Source organism: Rhinoraja longicauda, chromosome 4, assembly GCF_053455715.1.
Source record: "Rhinoraja longicauda isolate Sanriku21f chromosome 4, sRhiLon1.1, whole genome shotgun sequence".
Classification (NCBI taxonomy): domain Eukaryota; kingdom Metazoa; phylum Chordata; class Chondrichthyes; order Rajiformes; family Arhynchobatidae; genus Rhinoraja; species Rhinoraja longicauda.
Window position 1 is genome coordinate 85,408,436 of NC_135956.1, and position 18,310 is coordinate 85,426,745.

The following is an 18,310-nucleotide window of genomic DNA, read 5'->3' on the forward strand; positions in this document are numbered from 1 at the left end:
TCCTGGACCCAGGCCCCGCCCCCTCCTAGACCCAGGCCCCGCCCCCTCCTGGACCCAGACCCGTCCCTTCCTGGACCCAGGCCCCGCCCCCCCACGGAACGCTGCGCGCGCGCACTCACCCACAGGAACCACTTCCGAGGGGAGCCGGCGGGAGGTGTGATCTGCGCGTGCGCGCCGGGCCAGGCTCCGGGAGGTGTGATCTGCGCGTGCGTGCGCGCCGGGCCAGGCGCCGCGCGGTGTGTGTGTTGTGCGCGTGCGCGCCGGGCCAGGCGCCGTGAGGTGTGTGTGTGTGTGTGTGTGTGTGTGTTGTGCGCTGTGCGCGTGCGCGCCAGGCCAGGCGCCGAAAGGTGTGATCTGCGCGTGCGTGCCTGCCAGGCAGGCGCCGCGCGGTGTGATGTGCGCGTGCGCGCCGGGCCAGGCGCCGCGAGGTGTGTGTGATCTGCGCGTGCGTGCCGGGCCGCGCCGGGCCGAGTTGAGGGGCTGAGGCGGTGTTTGTGAGCGGGGCCGCCGCGGCCTGAATGTCACCTCCTCCCTGCTGACAGCGGGCTCCGTTCGGGCCTTCCTTGGTGCTGCTGCTGCCGCCGCCCGCTCCCATGGCGATCAGCCAGCTCCGGTCGCTGAGAGTGTGCACCTGCTTCGCCTGGTTGCTCTCCCTCTTCAGGCGGCTGATCTGCAGGCAAGTCCCGGCGCCTCCCTCCCTCCCTCCCTCGCTTGCTGTGCTGTGCTGTGCTGTGCTGCGGTTGTCGTATCTGTGCAGTCCACACCGTGCACCCAGCACCACCAGGCCTCTCGGCCGATGCTTCACCCTTGGTGACAGTCCCATGAACAGGTTGATCTGGTTATTCCGTGTGTGGTCTCTTGCAACGTGTACTTGAGCACTTGGCGGGTGTTCCTTGCAACAGTCACCTGTGTCCCATTGTCATGTGTCCCAGATGGAACTATGAAATCCTGACTTGCTGCAGCACAATACAATATGTAAACACGAGGAACGTAAACTATTCGACACGTCTTTAAAAAAAGCAACAAGCTGGAATTGTTGTAAATACCTCTTCTCCTTTTTATTGTTTTCCAAGTTCTTGGTTCAGTTGTTTGGTTGATGTTAATGATTGGTATGTAAATTCGTATTTTTGCAGGGCTTTCTGCTCTCATATTGTAAAGCTGAGTGAAATCTATCCATCCATCCGTCGTCTATCCATGTTCTCCAGGGATGGTGTCTGATCTGCTTGGGTTACTCCAGCACCTTGAGTGTTTTTGTTGTAAGGCAGCATCTGCAATTCCTCGTTTCTACTTTCAGTTTTCTGATACGTTTCAGTAGAATTCACAATTTGGCTCCTTGAAACCTGACATTTATCATAGTTTTATTTATTTTTTATCAGGAGATTAGGACCAAGTGTAAAACATAGAAACATAGAAAATAGGTGCAGGAGTAGGCCATTCAGCCCTTCGAGCCTGCACCGCCATTCAATATGATCATGGCTGATCATCCAGCTCAGTAACCTGTACCTGCCTTCTCTCCATACCCCCTGATCTCTTTAGCCATAAGGGCCACATCTAACTCCCTCTTAAATATAGCCAATGAACTGGCCTCAACTACCTTCTGTGGCAGAGAATTCCACAGACTCACCACTCTCTGTGTGAAGAAATGTTTTCTCATCTCGGTCCTAAAAGACTTCACCCTTATCCTTAAGCTGTGACCCCTAAGAGCAATGTGCTTCTAAGAGCAATGGTTCAGTGAACAAACACAGCCCTGCTCTCTCAACCAGTCACATTTGCTTTTGATTGAAAGTATGATTTACTTGAGAGATGAATTAAACTGTTGCAATCAACAATTCTAATGGATGCTGTTGGTTTTGACGTTGGTAGAGTGACTGAACGTCCGTAGTAAAGACGAGGGAGTGGGGGCTCAGAAAGCGGAAGTCATTAAAGAGAAGGAGGGCATGTGAAGTATCTTGGACATAGGTCAGGAGAGATTGGACCGGGGGGGATAGGATGGAGTCGAGGTACCTGGAAATCATTTCCGTAGGACAGGAGCAGGCAGAAACAATGGGTCTGCCCTGGCAGTTGTGTTTGGGGGTTTTGCCCTCCTGGTTTTGTTTTGTAGCGTGCTCCTTAGTTCCCAAAACTCCTCCGGGGATTCACTTGATCCCAGCTGCCTGTAACTGTCCCATGCCGCCTCCTTATTCTTGACCAAAGCCTCAATTTCTCTTGTCACCCAAGTTTCTTTATGCCCACCTGCCTTGCCCTTCACTCTAGCAGGGACATTTTGTTTGTAAGCATGTTTTGATTACTTGCGCCTTGAGCCTAAATTCATATCATTATCTGAGGGGAAAAAATGTGTATTTTGCTATTGGCCCCTGGAGCGGAGCATTGTCTGGTGTAATGTGGTGTATCTTTTATTTGTGGATTTTGTAGTTCCTGTTGACAATCCGTAAACCCATGTATCATCTTGCTTCTACAGTGAGGCAGTTGTAAATTAATATGACAGAAAGTAGTTAGCTCGTTGATTGAAAGAATACAAATTAATCTAGTGAATAATTCATGCACAGAAGGAAAATCCCATATTCGATTACAACTCTTATGTTAAGTGGAGGGACAGTAAGTATACTGAGTTGGTTAAAGGACTAACATCCCTGGATAGACACAAAATGCTGGAGTAACTCAGCGGGACTGGCAGCATCTCTCGAGAGAAGGAATGGGCGATGTTTTGTGTCGAAACTACACATGGTAACATCCCTGGATTAAGGGTGGGGGTGTGGGTGGATTTGATAAACACTAGAGGTGAGTCTTCCCATATCCCTGATACCTCATCCTTCTAATAGTGGAGGTAATAGGCTTGAAAAGTGGTGATGAAATATTCTGGCGTTGCCGCAAGGCATCTTAGAAATAGTATGCACAATGCTTCCATTACAATAGTTGCGGCATCTTCTAAACGGTACGCTCTATGCTGACATTTAATGACATGTGAAATTTTTGTTACACTGGGTAATGGATTTTGAGCAAGTGGATTACTTTGTTCCTGTTGATGTCGAGCTCGGGTGTTATTGAAGTCGTACCCATGCAAGTAAATGAAGGGAGTCGGGGGCATTCAGGGTGAGCATGGCATTGGCAAAAGGTCTTGGAACCAGGTCTGATGCTGAAAGAAGAGCTCAAAATCACAAAGGACGTCAGAGTTTGTGGCCCCCAACTGATCTTGCAGCCCACTGTTTGGGAAGATTGATCTACATACCAATCTATAAGTAGCACCCTCTTATTGGACTCTTCCAAATTTGTCGCCAAATGAATGCAATGCTTTGCAATAATTAGATTTCGTTTGAAATGGACTTGCATTTTTGTTTAGTCTATAGATTATTAAGAAATGAGCCTTGTGTATTTATCTTGATCAAAGAGTAGGGTTTGCCTTCAAACTAAAATTGATAAATGCATTCGGTTTATGATATATCTTTGTTTATTAAACAGGCAGCTTTCTTCTGGGACCATAGTGGAATGACATGTTCTTTTCTGGGTTGAGAAAATACCATTCAGTATTTTACAAGCACAGTTACTTCATTTTTGCACTAGTTGCTCTTGAAGTAACGTTAATGGTTGCTGACATTCAGCAGGGCTCTGGCAATCTATAAGAACATGCTTTCTGCTCTAAGTAGGTGACTGACACAAAATGCTGGAGTAACTCAGCGGGACTGGCAGCATCTCTCGAGAGAAGGAATGGGCGATGTTTTGTGTCGAAACTACACATGGTAACATCCCTGGATTAAGGGTGGGGGTGTGTGGGTGGGGGTGTGGGTGGATTTGATAAACACTAGAGGTGAGTCTTCCCATATCCCTGATACCTCATCCTTCTAATAGTGGAGGTAATAGGCTTGAAAAGTGGTGATGAAATATTCTGGCGTTGCCGCAAGGCATCTTAGAAATAGTATGCACAATGATTCCATTACAATAGTTGCGGCATCTTCTAAACGGTACGCTCTATGCTGACATTTAATGACATGTGAAATTTTTGTTACACTGGGTAATGGATTTTGAGCAAGTGGATTACTTTGTTCCTGTTGATGTCGAGCTCGGGTGTTATTGAAGTCGTACCCATGCAAGTAAATGAAGGGAGTCGGGGGCATTCAGGGTGAGCATGGCATTGGCAAAAGGTCTTGGAACCAGGTCTGAAGCTGAAGGAAGAGCTCAAAATCACAAAGGACGTCAGAGTTTGTGGCCCCCAACTGATCTTGCAGCCCACTGTTTGGGAAGATTGATCTACATACCAATCTATAAGTAGCACCCTCTTATTGGACTCTTCCAAATTTGTCGCCAAATGAATGCAATGCTTTGCAATAATTAGATTTCGTTTGAAATGGACTTGCATTTTTGTTTAGTCTATAGATTATTAAGAAATGAGCCTTGTGTATTTATCTTGATCAAAGAGTAGGGTTTGCCTTCAAACTAAAATTGATAAATGCATTCGGTTTATGATATATCTTTGTTTATTAAACAGGCAGCTTTCTTCTGGGACCATAGTGGAATGACATGTTCTTTTCTGGGTTGAGAAAATACCATTCAGTATTTTACAAGCACAGTTACTTCATTTTTGCACTAGTTGCTCTTGAAGTAACGTTAATGATTGCTGACATTCAGCAGGGCTCTGGCAATCTATAAGAACATGCTTTCTGCTCTAAGTAGGTGACTGATTCTGAATCATTTTATTGTATGAATATTATCTGAATGGTGGCCGATTAGGAAAAGGGGAGGTGCAACGAGACCTGGGTGTCGTGGTACACCAGTCATTGAAAGTAGGCATGCAGGTGCAGCAGGCAGTGAAGAAAGCGAATGGTATGTTGGCATTCATAGCGAGGGGATTTGAATATAGGAGCAGGGAGGTTCTGCTGCAGTTGTACAGGGCATTGGTGAGACCACACCTGGAGTATTGCGTACAGTTTTGGTCTCCTAATCTGAGGAAAGACATTCTTGCCATAGAGGGAGTGCAGAGAAGGTTCACCAGATTGATTCCTGCGATGGCAAGACTTTCATATGAAGATATGATGGATAGACTCGGCTTGTACTCGCTGGAATTTAGAAGATTGAGGGGGGATCTTATAGAAACTTACAGAATTCTTAAGGGGTTGGACAAGCTAGATGCAGGAAGATTGTTCCCGATGTTGGGGAAGTCCAGAACAAGGGGTCACAGTTTAAGGATAAGGGGGAAGTCTTTTAGGACCGAGATGAGAAAGTTTTTTTTCACACAGAGAGTGGTGAATCTGTGAAATTCTCTGCCACAGAAGGTAGTTGAGGCCAGTTCATTGGCTATATTTAAGAGGGAGTTAGATGTGGCCCTTGTGGCTAAAGGGATCAGGGGCTATGGAGAGAAGGCAGGTACAGGATACTGAGTTGGATGATCAGCCATGATCATATTGAATGGCAGCGCAGGCTCAAAGGGCCGAATGGCCTACTCCTGCACCTATTTTCTGTTTCTAATTGAGACCTAAGCTTAAATTTGGAAGAAATCATGAATGGATAGCAGTCACACCTGAATGCCCTGTTTTTAATTGTAGCAAAACTATAAAACATTTAACTTGTGATGCTTAAGTAAAGATAAGTTTCTCTTTCTACTATAGCAGTTGAGTTATTTTCATTCTTTAGCTGTTTGATTAATGCAAGTCAAAATTCCAAAGGACATCTGCCATGTGATATTATTGAACATAATGGCTTCTAATATTTTAGTTTCTTTGCAAAACACAAATTCAGTATTTAGAATTGTTGTTGAAATTAATTTCCTTATTAAAGAGTATTAAATATTCCACATCGTGGTATGCTAACATTGCTTTCTTTTTTCTCAAGGGCTGGAAGGGGTAGGAAATTGAGTGGAGATCAGATAACCTTGCCAACAACGGTTGATTACTCATCTGTTCCTAAACAGGTATCCATTTTTAAAATTAGTCTAGTCTGAATGTATAGTTTATATTGCTGTTACTTGTGTAAGATGATAGGAATTTGCAATTTAATTTAAATTGACATTACAAGATAAGGTAATTTCTCTGGTTTACTGACTAAATTGGAAGCTTATATGTTCCTTTTTTTGGAGTACATGCAATTGTTAATATTCTTCATAGGTATGAATGATGGTGAATCAATTTTCACCAAAAACGTGCAGGTTATCGGGTTTTCTGTGATCATCTCGTTGCTAAATTAATGTTTCAATGTGCACCCAAACATCCTTAAAGTTCATAAATGGCATTTTAAATTAATCGTGCTAAGTGGATATTTCTTGTACTCCTGACAGTTCTGTGAAATGTGATTGTCTTAATTGTGCATCAGCATCAATTCTGTAAAAGAGATCTGAGAATTGCATAAAAAGTGTAGAAAGTAGTATTTGTTTCAGTATACTTAAGCTTTCTCTGTCATAGAGTCATACGGCACAGAAACGGGTCCTTTGGCCTAACTCAGCCCTACTGACCAAGATGTCCAATGTAAGATAGTCCCACGTTTGGCCCATATCCCTCCAAACCGTTCCTATCCGTATAACTGTCCAAGTGTCTTTTAAATACTGTTGTTATAAGAAAATAACTGCAGATGCTGGTACAAATCGAAGGTATTTATTCACAAAATGCTGGAGTAACTCAGCAGGTCAGGCAGCATCTCAGGAGAGAAGGAATGGGTGATGTTTCGGGTCGAGACCCTTCTTCAGACTCGCTTACTTCAGACTCAGTTACTATAAATACTGTTATAGTAACTACCTTACCTACCTCCTCTGTCCCTCTCTTCCCCTCCTCCTTCCCAGATCTCCCACTAGCTGCTTGTCTCCACCTATATCCTTCCTTTGTCCCGCCCCCCTGACATCAGTCTGAAGAAGGGTCTCGAAACGTCACCCATTCCTTCTCTCCTGAGATGCTGCCTGACCTGCTGAGTTACTCCAGCATTTTGTGAATAAATACCTCCTCTGGCAGCTCATTCCATATACCTACCACACCCTAAGTTTAAAAAAAAAGTTGTTCCTCAAGTTCATAGAATGTTTTATGCCTCCCACCTTAAACTGATATATTCTACTTCGTGAATCCGCTATCCTGGGTAAAGAACTGTGCATTCTCTCTATCTATTCCCCTCATGATTTTATACACTGCTATAATGTTGCCCCTCATCCTCCTATGCTCCAAGGAATAACGTCCTAGCCTGCCCAAACTCCCCCTATAACTCATGCTCTCAAGTTCTGGCAGCACCCAGGTAAATCTTCTTTGCTCTTCTTTCAACTTGATGACATCCTTCCTAGGGTAGAGCGACCAAAACTGTGCACAATACTCTAAATGCAACGTCACCAGCGTTTTGTACAACTGTAATATACTGTCCCAACCAATATACTTCATACCCTGACTGCTGAAGGCTAATATACCAGAAGCCACCATTAGTGGATGACGCGGTCAACCTAGGCCTGCACTTCATCCTCCAGCACCTATATCGCCAGGGGAACAATGCAAGGATTTTGTTTGTGGGATTTTAGCTCTGCATTCAACACCTTTGTGCCAGAGCTACTACACTCCAAACTCTCCCAGTCGACTGTGCCTGAACCCCTCTGGCAGTGGATCACCAACCTCCTGACAGACAGGAGGCAGCATGTGAGGCTGGGAAAGCACATCTCGGACCCGCAGACCCTCAGCATAGGAGCACCGCAAGGCTGCGTACTCTCCCCTCCTTTACTCTCTCTACACCAACGACTGCACCTCCACAGACTCCTCTGTCAAGCTCCTCAGGTTTGCGGACAACACAACCCTGATGGAACTGATCCAGGATGGGGAGGAATCTGCCTACAGACAGGAAGTGACACAGCTGGCGTCCTGGTGCCATCGCAACAACCTGGAGCTCAATGCTCTCAATACAGTGGAACTGATTGTAGACTTTAGGAGAGATCCCCCTCCCCTCCCCCCACTCACCATTACAGGCAATGATGGTCCAGTTTTATACTGTCATCATAGAGTCTGTCTTCACCTTCTCCATCATGGTCTGGTTTGGCTCAGCCACCAAGCACGACATCCGGAGGCTGCAGCGCATCGTTCAATCAGCCGAGAAGGTTGTTGGCTGCAACCTTCCCCCCATTGATGAACTGTATAATGTAAGGGCCAGGAAGCGAGTGGGCAAGATCATCTCTGACCCCTCTCACCCTGGCCACAAACTCTTTGAAGTACTTCCCTCTGGAAGGCGACTCCAGACTGTCAAAGCAGCCACAGCCAGACATAAAAACAGCTTTTTTCCACGAGCAGTAGCTCGACTCAACAGCCAAAAGTCTGTAGCCTCCTTTTGCTCTGGTATTTTATTTTATTCTTCATGTTTAAATTATAATGTTTTATTTTTAATTGTCTACTGTATATCGTGTTGTTATCCTTGCGAGCAAAGCATCAAGGCAAATTCCTTGTATGAAAACATACTGGGCTAATAAAATTTATTCAATTCAATACTTAATACCCTGACTGATGAAGGCCAATATACCAGAAGCCCTCTTTCTCACCCTATCTACCTGTGAAACCACTTTTAGGGAACTGTGTACGTGCACTCCTAAATCCTTCTGCTCTACAGCACTCCCCAGGGCCCTACCGTTCACTGTGATGGTCCTGCCCTGGTTTGACTTCCCAAAATGCAGCACCTTACACTTCTCTGCATTAAACTCTATTACCATTCCTCAGCCTATTGCCAGGGGAATAGCCTGCTGTAATTTTTGATAACCGTCTTCACTATCTACCATGTTACTGTCAAGGTCTGGTATTTTTTAAACAATACAGTAAGCCCTTATTATAACAGACCGTAGAAGGGTGAATGGTGTCCATTCTTGCTAATTGTCCTTTATAATTGAATAAGGAATCAGAACCTGGATGGGTGATGTCGGGACACTTCTTCAGACTGATTCAGTCTGCAGACTTACTCCAACACTTTGTGTCGTTTCACCTTGTGCCAATGCCGCTGGTGTGTACTAGAGAACCCTTTTTCACTTACTGCGTGGTCCGGAAACACGGCTGTTGTTGTGGCTCACGTTGTAGCCCTTGGGGACAGCACTTTCTTCAGGCTGCCACCACCGACAGAACACGCTCGGTCACTGCGCAGTGTTATATGCTGCTGCTTGCCCGTTACTCTGTAAATAGCATGTTAATTGTACTTCTAACCTAGAACAATTGAAATGGATTAGATTAACGAGTGTGAAGAAGGGTCTCAAACTGAAATGTCACCCATTCCTTCTCTCCAGAGATGCTGCCGGTTTCTCTGAATCACTCCAGCATTTTGTGTCTATCTTAGATTGACTGAGCCCTGCAGGCTTTGTTGGGACTAACCTAGTCTGTCAACAATCTAATCAGTCTTCACAGGTCTTACTTCTGCAAGTCGGCCAGAATTTTTTTCAGCCGTGCTTATTGTTGATACCAATCTTATGGGTCTTGAGTGAGTTATTTCTGTTAAACAAAGTTCTGTAAAACACATTATTTTGTCAATGGCCATGTAACATGCTATCGTTTATCTTTGGTACACGGTTACCTTTATGATTTTTTATCTAAAAATGTTAAGTACTGTATGTGTTCTTTTATATCCCCAAAATGTTGCAAGTCAAAGGTTATTGTGAAAATCTAGGTTTCTTGCTGGTGTATGAAATATATCAGAGATCTCTTGTTTAGGGAAATCTGAGCTTTCATAGGAAAGTGCCTGTTATTAGTGATATGAAGTCCTACTGCATCTAATGTTAATCCAATTCTACATGATCTAATCTTGTAGCTCCCTTTCAATGGCCAAGAGGAAGTCTGTATACACCACATCCACTAGACTATCTCTTCTAGTTATAATGATTAGTCAAATATGATTTCTGTTGCATGTCATTGATGCATGGATTTCCATCCTGCACTCAAATACACCTGGACCATCTCCTACACCTCCCTCCCCTTTCTTGATTTTGCCATCTCCATCACAGGAGATAGACTATCGACTGACGTCTACTTCTGACTCCCCAAACTATCTAGACTACACTTCTTCCCACCTGAAAAGACTCCATCCCTTACTCCCAATTCCTCTGACTACGCCATATCTGTGCCCAAGATGTAGTGTTCCATTACCAGGACATCCGAGATGTCCTCATTCTTAAGGGAACAGGGGTTCCACTCTTTGATCATAGATGCGGCCCTCACCAGTCTCTCAGTACCCCGCATCTCTGCCCTTGCTCCCCCTCTCACCAGTTACTCCAGCATTTTGTGTCTACCTTAGCTAATGAAGCTGGTATTTTTTTTAAAAGATTAATGTGTGTCCAATGTTTTGTATCTTGCAAGCCTGAAGTAGAAGACTGGAGTTCATGGGATGAAGATGGTCCAACCAGTATTAAGATCGAAGGGGGTAATGGGAATCCGACAACACAACAGAATGGCACTGGAGAGCCTGAGGAACCTGATTACTTTAAGGATATGACACCAAACATACGAAAACCTCAAAAAGTGAGCAATTTCCATTAATGAAAAAGAAGCTGCACAAACTGTCCAGTAAATTTGCTAAAATGTTCAAATATACTATTGCAAGAAAAAAATTAATTAAACATATTTTAAATATTTTGTTCGATGAATGTTGAAGTTGAGTTCCAATGTGAAGATGAACTACCAGCTTTGAGCCATTTTTTGCATTTTAAATCTTCATTGAAGAGTGCATTAATCTGATTTTATTCTGTGTTTAATCAAAAACATTTTTATTTTAGATTATTATTAAGAAGAAAGAACCTTTACATTTTGGAGTGCCAGATGGCACCTCAGGGTTTTCTACCAGATTGGCACCTTCACAAGATATCCCATTCAGTCAGCCATCAGTGAGTATTTTAAGCAGTTCTCACTTTTTTCCAAATACATGTTATTCAGAAAAGTTGAGCAACATCAGCATAAGGATAAAGTTTGGAAGAGTAGACTTTATATTACAGAGTTTAAATCAATAGTTATTCGGAAATGGGATTGTACTAAATGAAGATATTAAAAAATAATTTAAAGTCATTTGTATATTTGTCCTCGAGTGTTTTGTAATTACTTGAATTGAAATTCAAATCCTTTAGGTGTCGGATAATCCAGATTTTGAATAAAAACAAATTAGAGATTTATATTTTGAACGTGAGAAAGAAATCCCTTCTCAAATTTTGAAATTAATTGCTATTATAATTGAATCCTATCTCAAGTGTCTGATTAAAATATTTCAAATAGTCACCAGTTTAATGACAGAGTATTGTGGTCTCAGGAGTGATGAAGAATGGTAGTTTTTAATTATATAAAAAGTTACTTGCTTAATTTTTTTACTTTGTAGCCTGAACTAGGAGATTTTGACACTTGGCAAGAAAATATTAATGCCTGGGAAGAGGAGGGAGATGCTACCTGGGAGGCAGAAGAAGTGCTGAGGTAACTAATTTTGTCTTTTTTAATTGCTGTTGGAAGAAGTAGAGAAGACTGGTTTAGTGTTTCTTCTAAATCTAGCATGCAAGATATTAAACAACAATGTGCACCTATAGACAATGGAGACTGCAGATGCTGAAATCTAGAAACATAAAAAATAGGTGCAGGAGTAGGCCATTCGGCCCTTCGAGCCTGCACCGCCATTCAATATGATCATGGCTGATCATCCAACTCAGTATCCTGTGCCTGCCTTCTCTCCATACCCCCTGATCCCTTTAGCCACAAGGGCCACATCTAACTCCCTCTTAAATATAGCCAATGAACAGGCCTCAACTAACCTCTGTGGCAGAGAATTCCACAGATTCACCACTCTCTGTGTGAAAAAAAACTTTCTCATCGCGGTCCTAAAAGACTTCCCCCTTATCCTTAAACTGTGACCCCTTGTTCTGGACTTCCCCAACATCGGGAACAATCTTCCCGCATCTAGCCTGTCCAACCCCTTAAGAATTTTGTAAGTTTCTATAAGATCCCCCCTCAATCTTCTAAATTCCAGCGAGTACAAGCCGAGTCTATCCAGTCTTTCTTCATATGAAAGTCCTGCCATCCCAGGAATCAATCTGGTGAACCTTCTCTGTACTCCCTCTATGGCAAGAATGTCTTTCCTCAGATTAGGAGACCAAAACTGTACGCAATACTCCAGGTGTGGTCTCACCAATGCCCTGTACAACTGCAGCAGAACCTCCCTGCTCCTATACTCAAATCCCCTCGCTATGAATGCCAACATACCATTCGCTTTCTTCACTGCCTGCTGCACCTGCATGCCTACTTTCAATGACTGGTGTACCACGACACCCAGGTCTCGTTGCATCTCCCCTTTTCCTAATCGACCACCATTCAGAATCTAGAAGAGATAACAAAAGTCTGGAAGAACTCAGCAGGGCAGGCAGCATTTGCGTAGGCAAAAGGTGAAAGTCGAGACCTTGCCTCACAACTGAGGGAACAGGAAAGGTTGCAGTATACAGCAATCCGTAGCAAATAGGCTGGCAGGTGGTAAGTGGAGCCAGATGGGGAGGGGATGATGAGACTAAAAGCTAGTTGGGGGTGGTGGGGAGGAGGGTGCATAGAAGATTGTGACAGAGGCTGGTAGGTGTTAGGTGGAACGTATGTGGAGGAGATGGATGGGCAGATGGAGCTAGGTGGTAGAGAAATGGGAGGGATTAACAAAGGGAGAAGAAAGCTAGGTGAGCAGGGGTGGCAGTGTATCGAGGAGAGACGGGTGTGGGTTATTTGAAATTGCAAAATTCAATTGCAACCATTGGGTTGTAACCTGCCCAAGTGGAATATGAGATCTTTGCACTTTCCTCTGCAAATGAAGGAGGTGCAATAGCTGTTCCTTCACCTCCTTCCTCAACTCCATCCAGGGACTTAAACATTCCTTCCAATTTCGTCTACACCACTTTTTTTCCAGTTGGGCTACTGCAAGCAGTGCATGCAATGAGGCCTCCTCTACATGGACGAAACGAGGTGTAGACTAGGCAACTGTTTTTCAGAGACCCAAACCTACCACCCTCTGCAAGAAAGTCCGTCTCCCCCCCCCCCCCCCCCCCCCCCCCCCAGGTACCTATTAAATCTTTCCCCACTCACTTTAAACCTATGCCCTCTTGTTCTTGATTTCCCCACCCTGGGGTAGAAAGACTCAGTACATTCACCTTATCTATTTCCCTCATGGTTTTATACACCGCTATAAGATCACTCCTCCGTCTCCAATGCTCCAAGGATTAAAGGCCTATCCTGCCCATTCTCTCCCGAAAGTTCAGATCCTTGGTTCCTTGCAAATGTTCTCTGCACTGTTTCCGGCAAAGGCAAATTACTGTTGCCTTTGTCCTTGTTCTTCATTTCAAATATAATTGAGCTATGGCCTAGACTACTTTGCGAAGTTAAAACATTGTTTTCCGATTGGCTTCAAAAAATGAATTATTTACATTCCACAGAACTCTTGGTAAAGAAATATTAAGGTGGAAGCTTTGTGCACCAGAAATCTTTTGTAAATTATTAAGTATACTATTTCAAATCGTGGCCTCCTTATATAATTCTAAGTAATACCACATGTCCTGTGCTTGTTCCAGTTAGCTTATCTCCCTCACAAACAATCAGTAATTTGATCATTTTCATTGCTAATAATTCAGGAGAGGGTTTGGACCACTGGTACAGATTGAACCACTCTGACCTGGCTATCCATGGTCCGGCACCTCCCACGGTCTGGGAAAGTTTTGGATCTGTTGAACAGATCTGTATTAATGAGCTATAGAAATGTTGCAGAAAATCATGAGAAAAATAGATTAGACAGATGCACAAACTCTTACCTAGAGTAGGTGAATCGAAGACCAGAGGACATAGCTTTTAAGGTGAAGGGGGAAAGATTAAGAAACATAGAAAAATAGGCGCAGGAGTAGCCTATGTCTGGTGCTTGAATACCACATGTCTGGTGCTTGTTCTAGTTAGCTCATAGACAATAGGTGCAGGAGGAGGCCATCCGGCCCTTCGAGCCAGCACCGCCATTCAATATGATCATGGCTGATCATCTAAAACCAGTACCCCATTCCTGCTTTTTCCCGATATCCATTGATTCCTTTAGCCCTAACTCTCTCTTGAAAACTTTTTTTTAAAAGCATTCGTCAATGCTGTCAGAGTATTTTGTCAGTATATGTGTATCTTGAATGCAAAGTTGTGTTGGAATTTTGCTTTGAAATGCTTCGATGAGCATTAATAATGAGTGGGTCAACTAATGTAATGTATACCGTAATATATTCCACTCGCGGGTTTCCCCTCGTTTCCTTGCTAGTAGAACCATTTATTAGCTTTGCATTTTCTGCTAAATAAGATGCTCAACGCTTTCCTGTGTGAATACATAAATTCCTTTTCTTCCTATAATCCCCGAACCCCTCAGGCAGCAGAAGCTTGCTGAGAGAGAGAAGAAGTCAGCTGAACAGCAAAGGAAAAAAGTAGAAAAGGATGCACAAAGATTACAGAGAAAGGAACAGAACAAAATTGCTGTAAAACTTTCATAACTGCAAATGAGATGTGGACTCATCACTATCAGGACAAGTGCGGTTATCTGTTGCCTCCTGTGGTAACTATGACCAGTATTCAGTAGAAGAATGTTTTTTTAAGTAATTGCTACTGCTGTGCATTGATCAGTGCACTTTCAGTTTAGCCTGTCACCACCGGATGCTTGGAAATCTTCCTGGATTACTGGAAATCATTGGGATAGATCAAGGATTTTTCCATGTATATACACTTTGTCAGCTGTCCAATCAGTGCATTGTTGAGTGCAGTACTTGACTGCATCAACCTCTGAAATCCGGGTAGATTATTTACTGTAGCCCTTCAGGTTGAATATAGGAATATTTGTAGTTGTATGGCATAATTTATCTGCTGTGTGTAAAATATCTTTCATTTGAAATTATATTTAAGCATAAAATGTGTTGGTCCATTCCTTTGCCTGTTTGGATTTACTTGTCATCAATCAGTTATACTATTTGCTGGATACTGAGATATTACCAATGAAGTCAAGAAATGATCAATATATCAGATTGTGTTGTATATATTTTTTAAATAGGTTTCGGAGAAAGATAGGTATGGGAGAAAAAAACTAAATTTTTATGTATCTTGATAAAATATCTTCAAGATTGATCGCTAGTAACTAAATAGGACCATTACTGAAGCTCACTTTTAAAGGAAAAAATCATTACTTTTGGGGTTGTGGAAGTTGGCATTTTGGTTAATTGTTGTATAAATTAAAATAATACTTCTGCAGAAGCAATGGAGAATGTACCTATGTCATTACTAAGCTTCGTGTTTTTATATTTGCATATTGTCACTTAATTATCTGCTGCAAAATTCAACATTTTATGTAATTTATTGTTCTGCAACACCTGCCATGTTTTTGTAAGGGACCCAGCAGAATCAGCTTTGTTTACTTTTGTTAAACTCTTTTGCATATTTTTAAACCTGCTTTAAAATGACATGTTGCCTTGAATGCAATTATGTACAAATGAAAATCGTCCTGTAGGCTGACACCTATTTATATAGTCCTTATAAATTCTGTAACCTAAAGTTAAAGAACATTTTATTGTCTAATATAAGATGAAACTGTTACCAAATCTATGATTAGAACAATTAAAACAAAAACTTTATTCTGGATTGCTATCCCGGCCCACATCTGGAAATGTGTTAATTAAAAGGTGCTTACTAAAATTCATTTAACTGGCAATGAGCAATACCTTTCCCATATCTTAGTTGCCTCTATGTTTTAGTATTCCATGGAGAGGTGTTTTGGACAGAATTTCAATGTAAAAATATGTTTCACACAGAAACCCTTTAGTTAATGTGCAGTCTTAGCTCGTCTTGAGTCGGAATCAACAAGGCTTTTGTGCTGATTCTGCAAATTCACTCAATGGCTTGGATTCTCAGAATGGATAATAGGAACCTTACTCACCCATTCATGCTGGTCACTAATTTGATTACCAGTCATCTGGCTATTTAGAGTCATACTGCACAGAGACAGGCCCTTCGGCCTGACTTGCCTATGTAGACCTTGCTGCCTCTTCTACACTAGTCCCACCTGCCCGCTTTTGGCTAATATCCCGCTAAACGTTTCCTGTCCGTGTACCTGTCCAAGTGTCTTTTAAGTGTTGTTATACAGCATTTAAGTTAAATAATGTGAACAAATGTTGCAGTATTTTGGAGGGGTTTGCACAGCTTGTCCACACACGTGTCCAGCAAAATTAGAGCCAGCACAGAAATAGGAACAAAATCCGCCACTAAGGAATGTCAATTACCATGAAGCAACGGAATAGGAATAGTTCATCAATTAACAGCTGCTTATGTCATCAAATGTTATGATTTAAAAAAATGCTTTTATGAAAGAAAGTTATAATTAAAAAATAATCAAAAATTGCCCTTCAAGAGTGAAATAGATAATAGAAAAAACCCAAAATATAAATTATCCATAAATTGTAAAACATCAGTGTGCCTTGAAGAGCTGCTGTTTCTGATGGAAGAGGCAAAACTGATGGAATGCTTAACTCCGGGCGGTTCATAAGTGAGTAATCTCTCATGAACCACTTTCCCTTCACAATGATAATCGGACCAAGTAATTCTGCATTTGTCGTAATCCATTAAGACTGGATTTGTATTGGGGACATTTGCCCGATTTTCATAACCAGCAACTCCCAAACACTAGTGCTATGGTGACATCTAAAACTTCCTATAACCAACGATCCGAGGGTTCTTAAAGATGGTCTAGCGGCACTTCGGTACCTTCCTGCCTTTTTTATTGTTGGAATCTTTAGCATTGGACAACAACCAGATGGGTGGCTAAGAAATTCACATCCTAACCCAAGATGTCTACATGTTTTCTCATGTGCTGGTCTACTCGTTCTCTTATTGCAAGTCGCCAGGTATGTATTTATTTTTCATAAAAATAATTAATAAAATTCTACTGTTTAACTGTTCCATAGTCTCTACTCCAATTGTTAGAGCGAACACAATTATTATAATATGGATATTTCTACACTCTTGCCTCAAATTCCAGAGTACCTCAAAGGAAATTGAGCTTGCAGTTGAAAGTTACTAGTTTTGGATGGCTATGGGGGGGGAAGAGGTAGGTTGTGTGCCAAACAAATTATGGCTCATTCAAAGATCTAAGGTAGTTGTGAAGAAGTAAGTGGTGCCCTTCAATACTGTACAATGCTGGACTATATTTACTTGTTTCAATGATTCTATATTTTTGTTATTAGTTGTTTGTTAACCTACAATTGAACCAAAGTTAGCGCAAGAAACTACACCCCCCCCTGCTAAAGGTTTGTGACTTTTCTGCGTGCTATCATGGAGTAAAAGAGATACTACATGGACACAGGCCTTTTGGCCCACTGAGACGGAGGCAACTAATAACCACCTCTCTTACAATAATTCTACATTAATTCAATTATCATCAACGCATTCTACCACTCATCCACACTTATAGTGGTCAAATCACCTACCAAGCTGCATTTATAATGATCAATTATAGCGTAGGTTTACTAGGTTAATTCCCGGAATGGCGGGACTGTCATATGTTGAAAGACTGGAGCGACTAGGCTTGTATACACTGGAATTTAGGATGAGAGGGGATCTTATCGAAACGTATAAGATTATTAGGCGGTTGGACACGTTAGAGGCAGGAAACATGTTCCCAATGTTGGGGGAGTCCAGAACCAGGGGCCACAGTTTAAGAATAAGGGGCAGGCCATTTATCATATCATATCATATCATATATATACAGCCGGAAACGGGCCTTTTCGGCCCTCCAAGTCCGTGCCGCCCAGTGATCCCCGTACATTAACACTATCCTACACCCACTAGGGACAATTTTTACATTTACCCAGCCAATTAACCTACATACCTGTACGTCTTTGGAGTGTGGGAGGAAACCGAAGATCTCGGAGAAAACCCACGCAGGTCACGGGGAGAACGTACAAACTCCTTACAGTGCAGCACCCGTAGTCAGGATCGAACCTGAGAACAGAGATGAGGAAAAACTTTTTCAGTCAGAGAGTTGTGAATCTGTGGAATTCACTGCCTCAGAAGGCAGTGGAAGCCAAGTCTCTGAATGCATTCAAGAGAGAGCTAGATAGAGCTCTTAAGGATAGGGGGTATGGGGAGAAGGCAGGAACGGGGTACTGATTGAGAATGATCAGCCATGATCACATCGAATGGTGGTGCTGGCTCGAAGGCCCGAATGGCCTAGCCCTGCACCCATTGTCTATTGACTCTTGGACTAGCCTGTGTAAACATGACAGATATCGTTAGATTGCGGAGAGGGATCTTGTACTGAATCCAGTAAAAACAATTATAACACTGGAAAGCTCACAAAGATAAAGACAAATTTATTTTTTAAAGCGTTTCTC

General features: G+C 42.6%; 1 protein-coding gene across 1 annotated transcript; it reads left to right on the top strand.

The window, feature by feature from the left end:
• The first annotated feature begins 370 nt into the window (after positions 1–370).
• Positions 371–16,817, top strand: ebag9 (estrogen receptor binding site associated antigen 9). Its single transcript, XM_078398254.1, has 6 exons — positions 371–676; positions 5,821–5,899; positions 10,269–10,430; positions 10,685–10,792; positions 11,275–11,366; positions 14,308–16,817. The coding sequence occupies exons 1-6, from the start codon at positions 594–596 to the stop codon at positions 14,426–14,428; spliced, it is 645 nt and encodes a 214-aa protein (XP_078254380.1). The 5' UTR covers positions 371–593; the 3' UTR covers positions 14,429–16,817.
• Positions 16,818–18,310: the final 1,493 nt, after the last annotated feature.

Excerpts from the sequence above, each read along its gene's own strand:
- ebag9 (XM_078398254.1), top strand. The coding sequence starts at position 594 with ATGGCGATCAGCCAGCTCCGGTCGCTGAGAGTGTGCACCTGCTTCGCC. Across the intron at positions 10,793-11,274 it reads TCCCATTCAGTCAGCCATCA|CCTGAACTAGGAGATTTTGA; the intron begins GTGAGTATTTTA and ends TTTACTTTGTAG. Across the intron at positions 11,367-14,307 it reads GAGGCAGAAGAAGTGCTGAG|GCAGCAGAAGCTTGCTGAGA; the intron begins GTAACTAATTTT and ends CGAACCCCTCAG.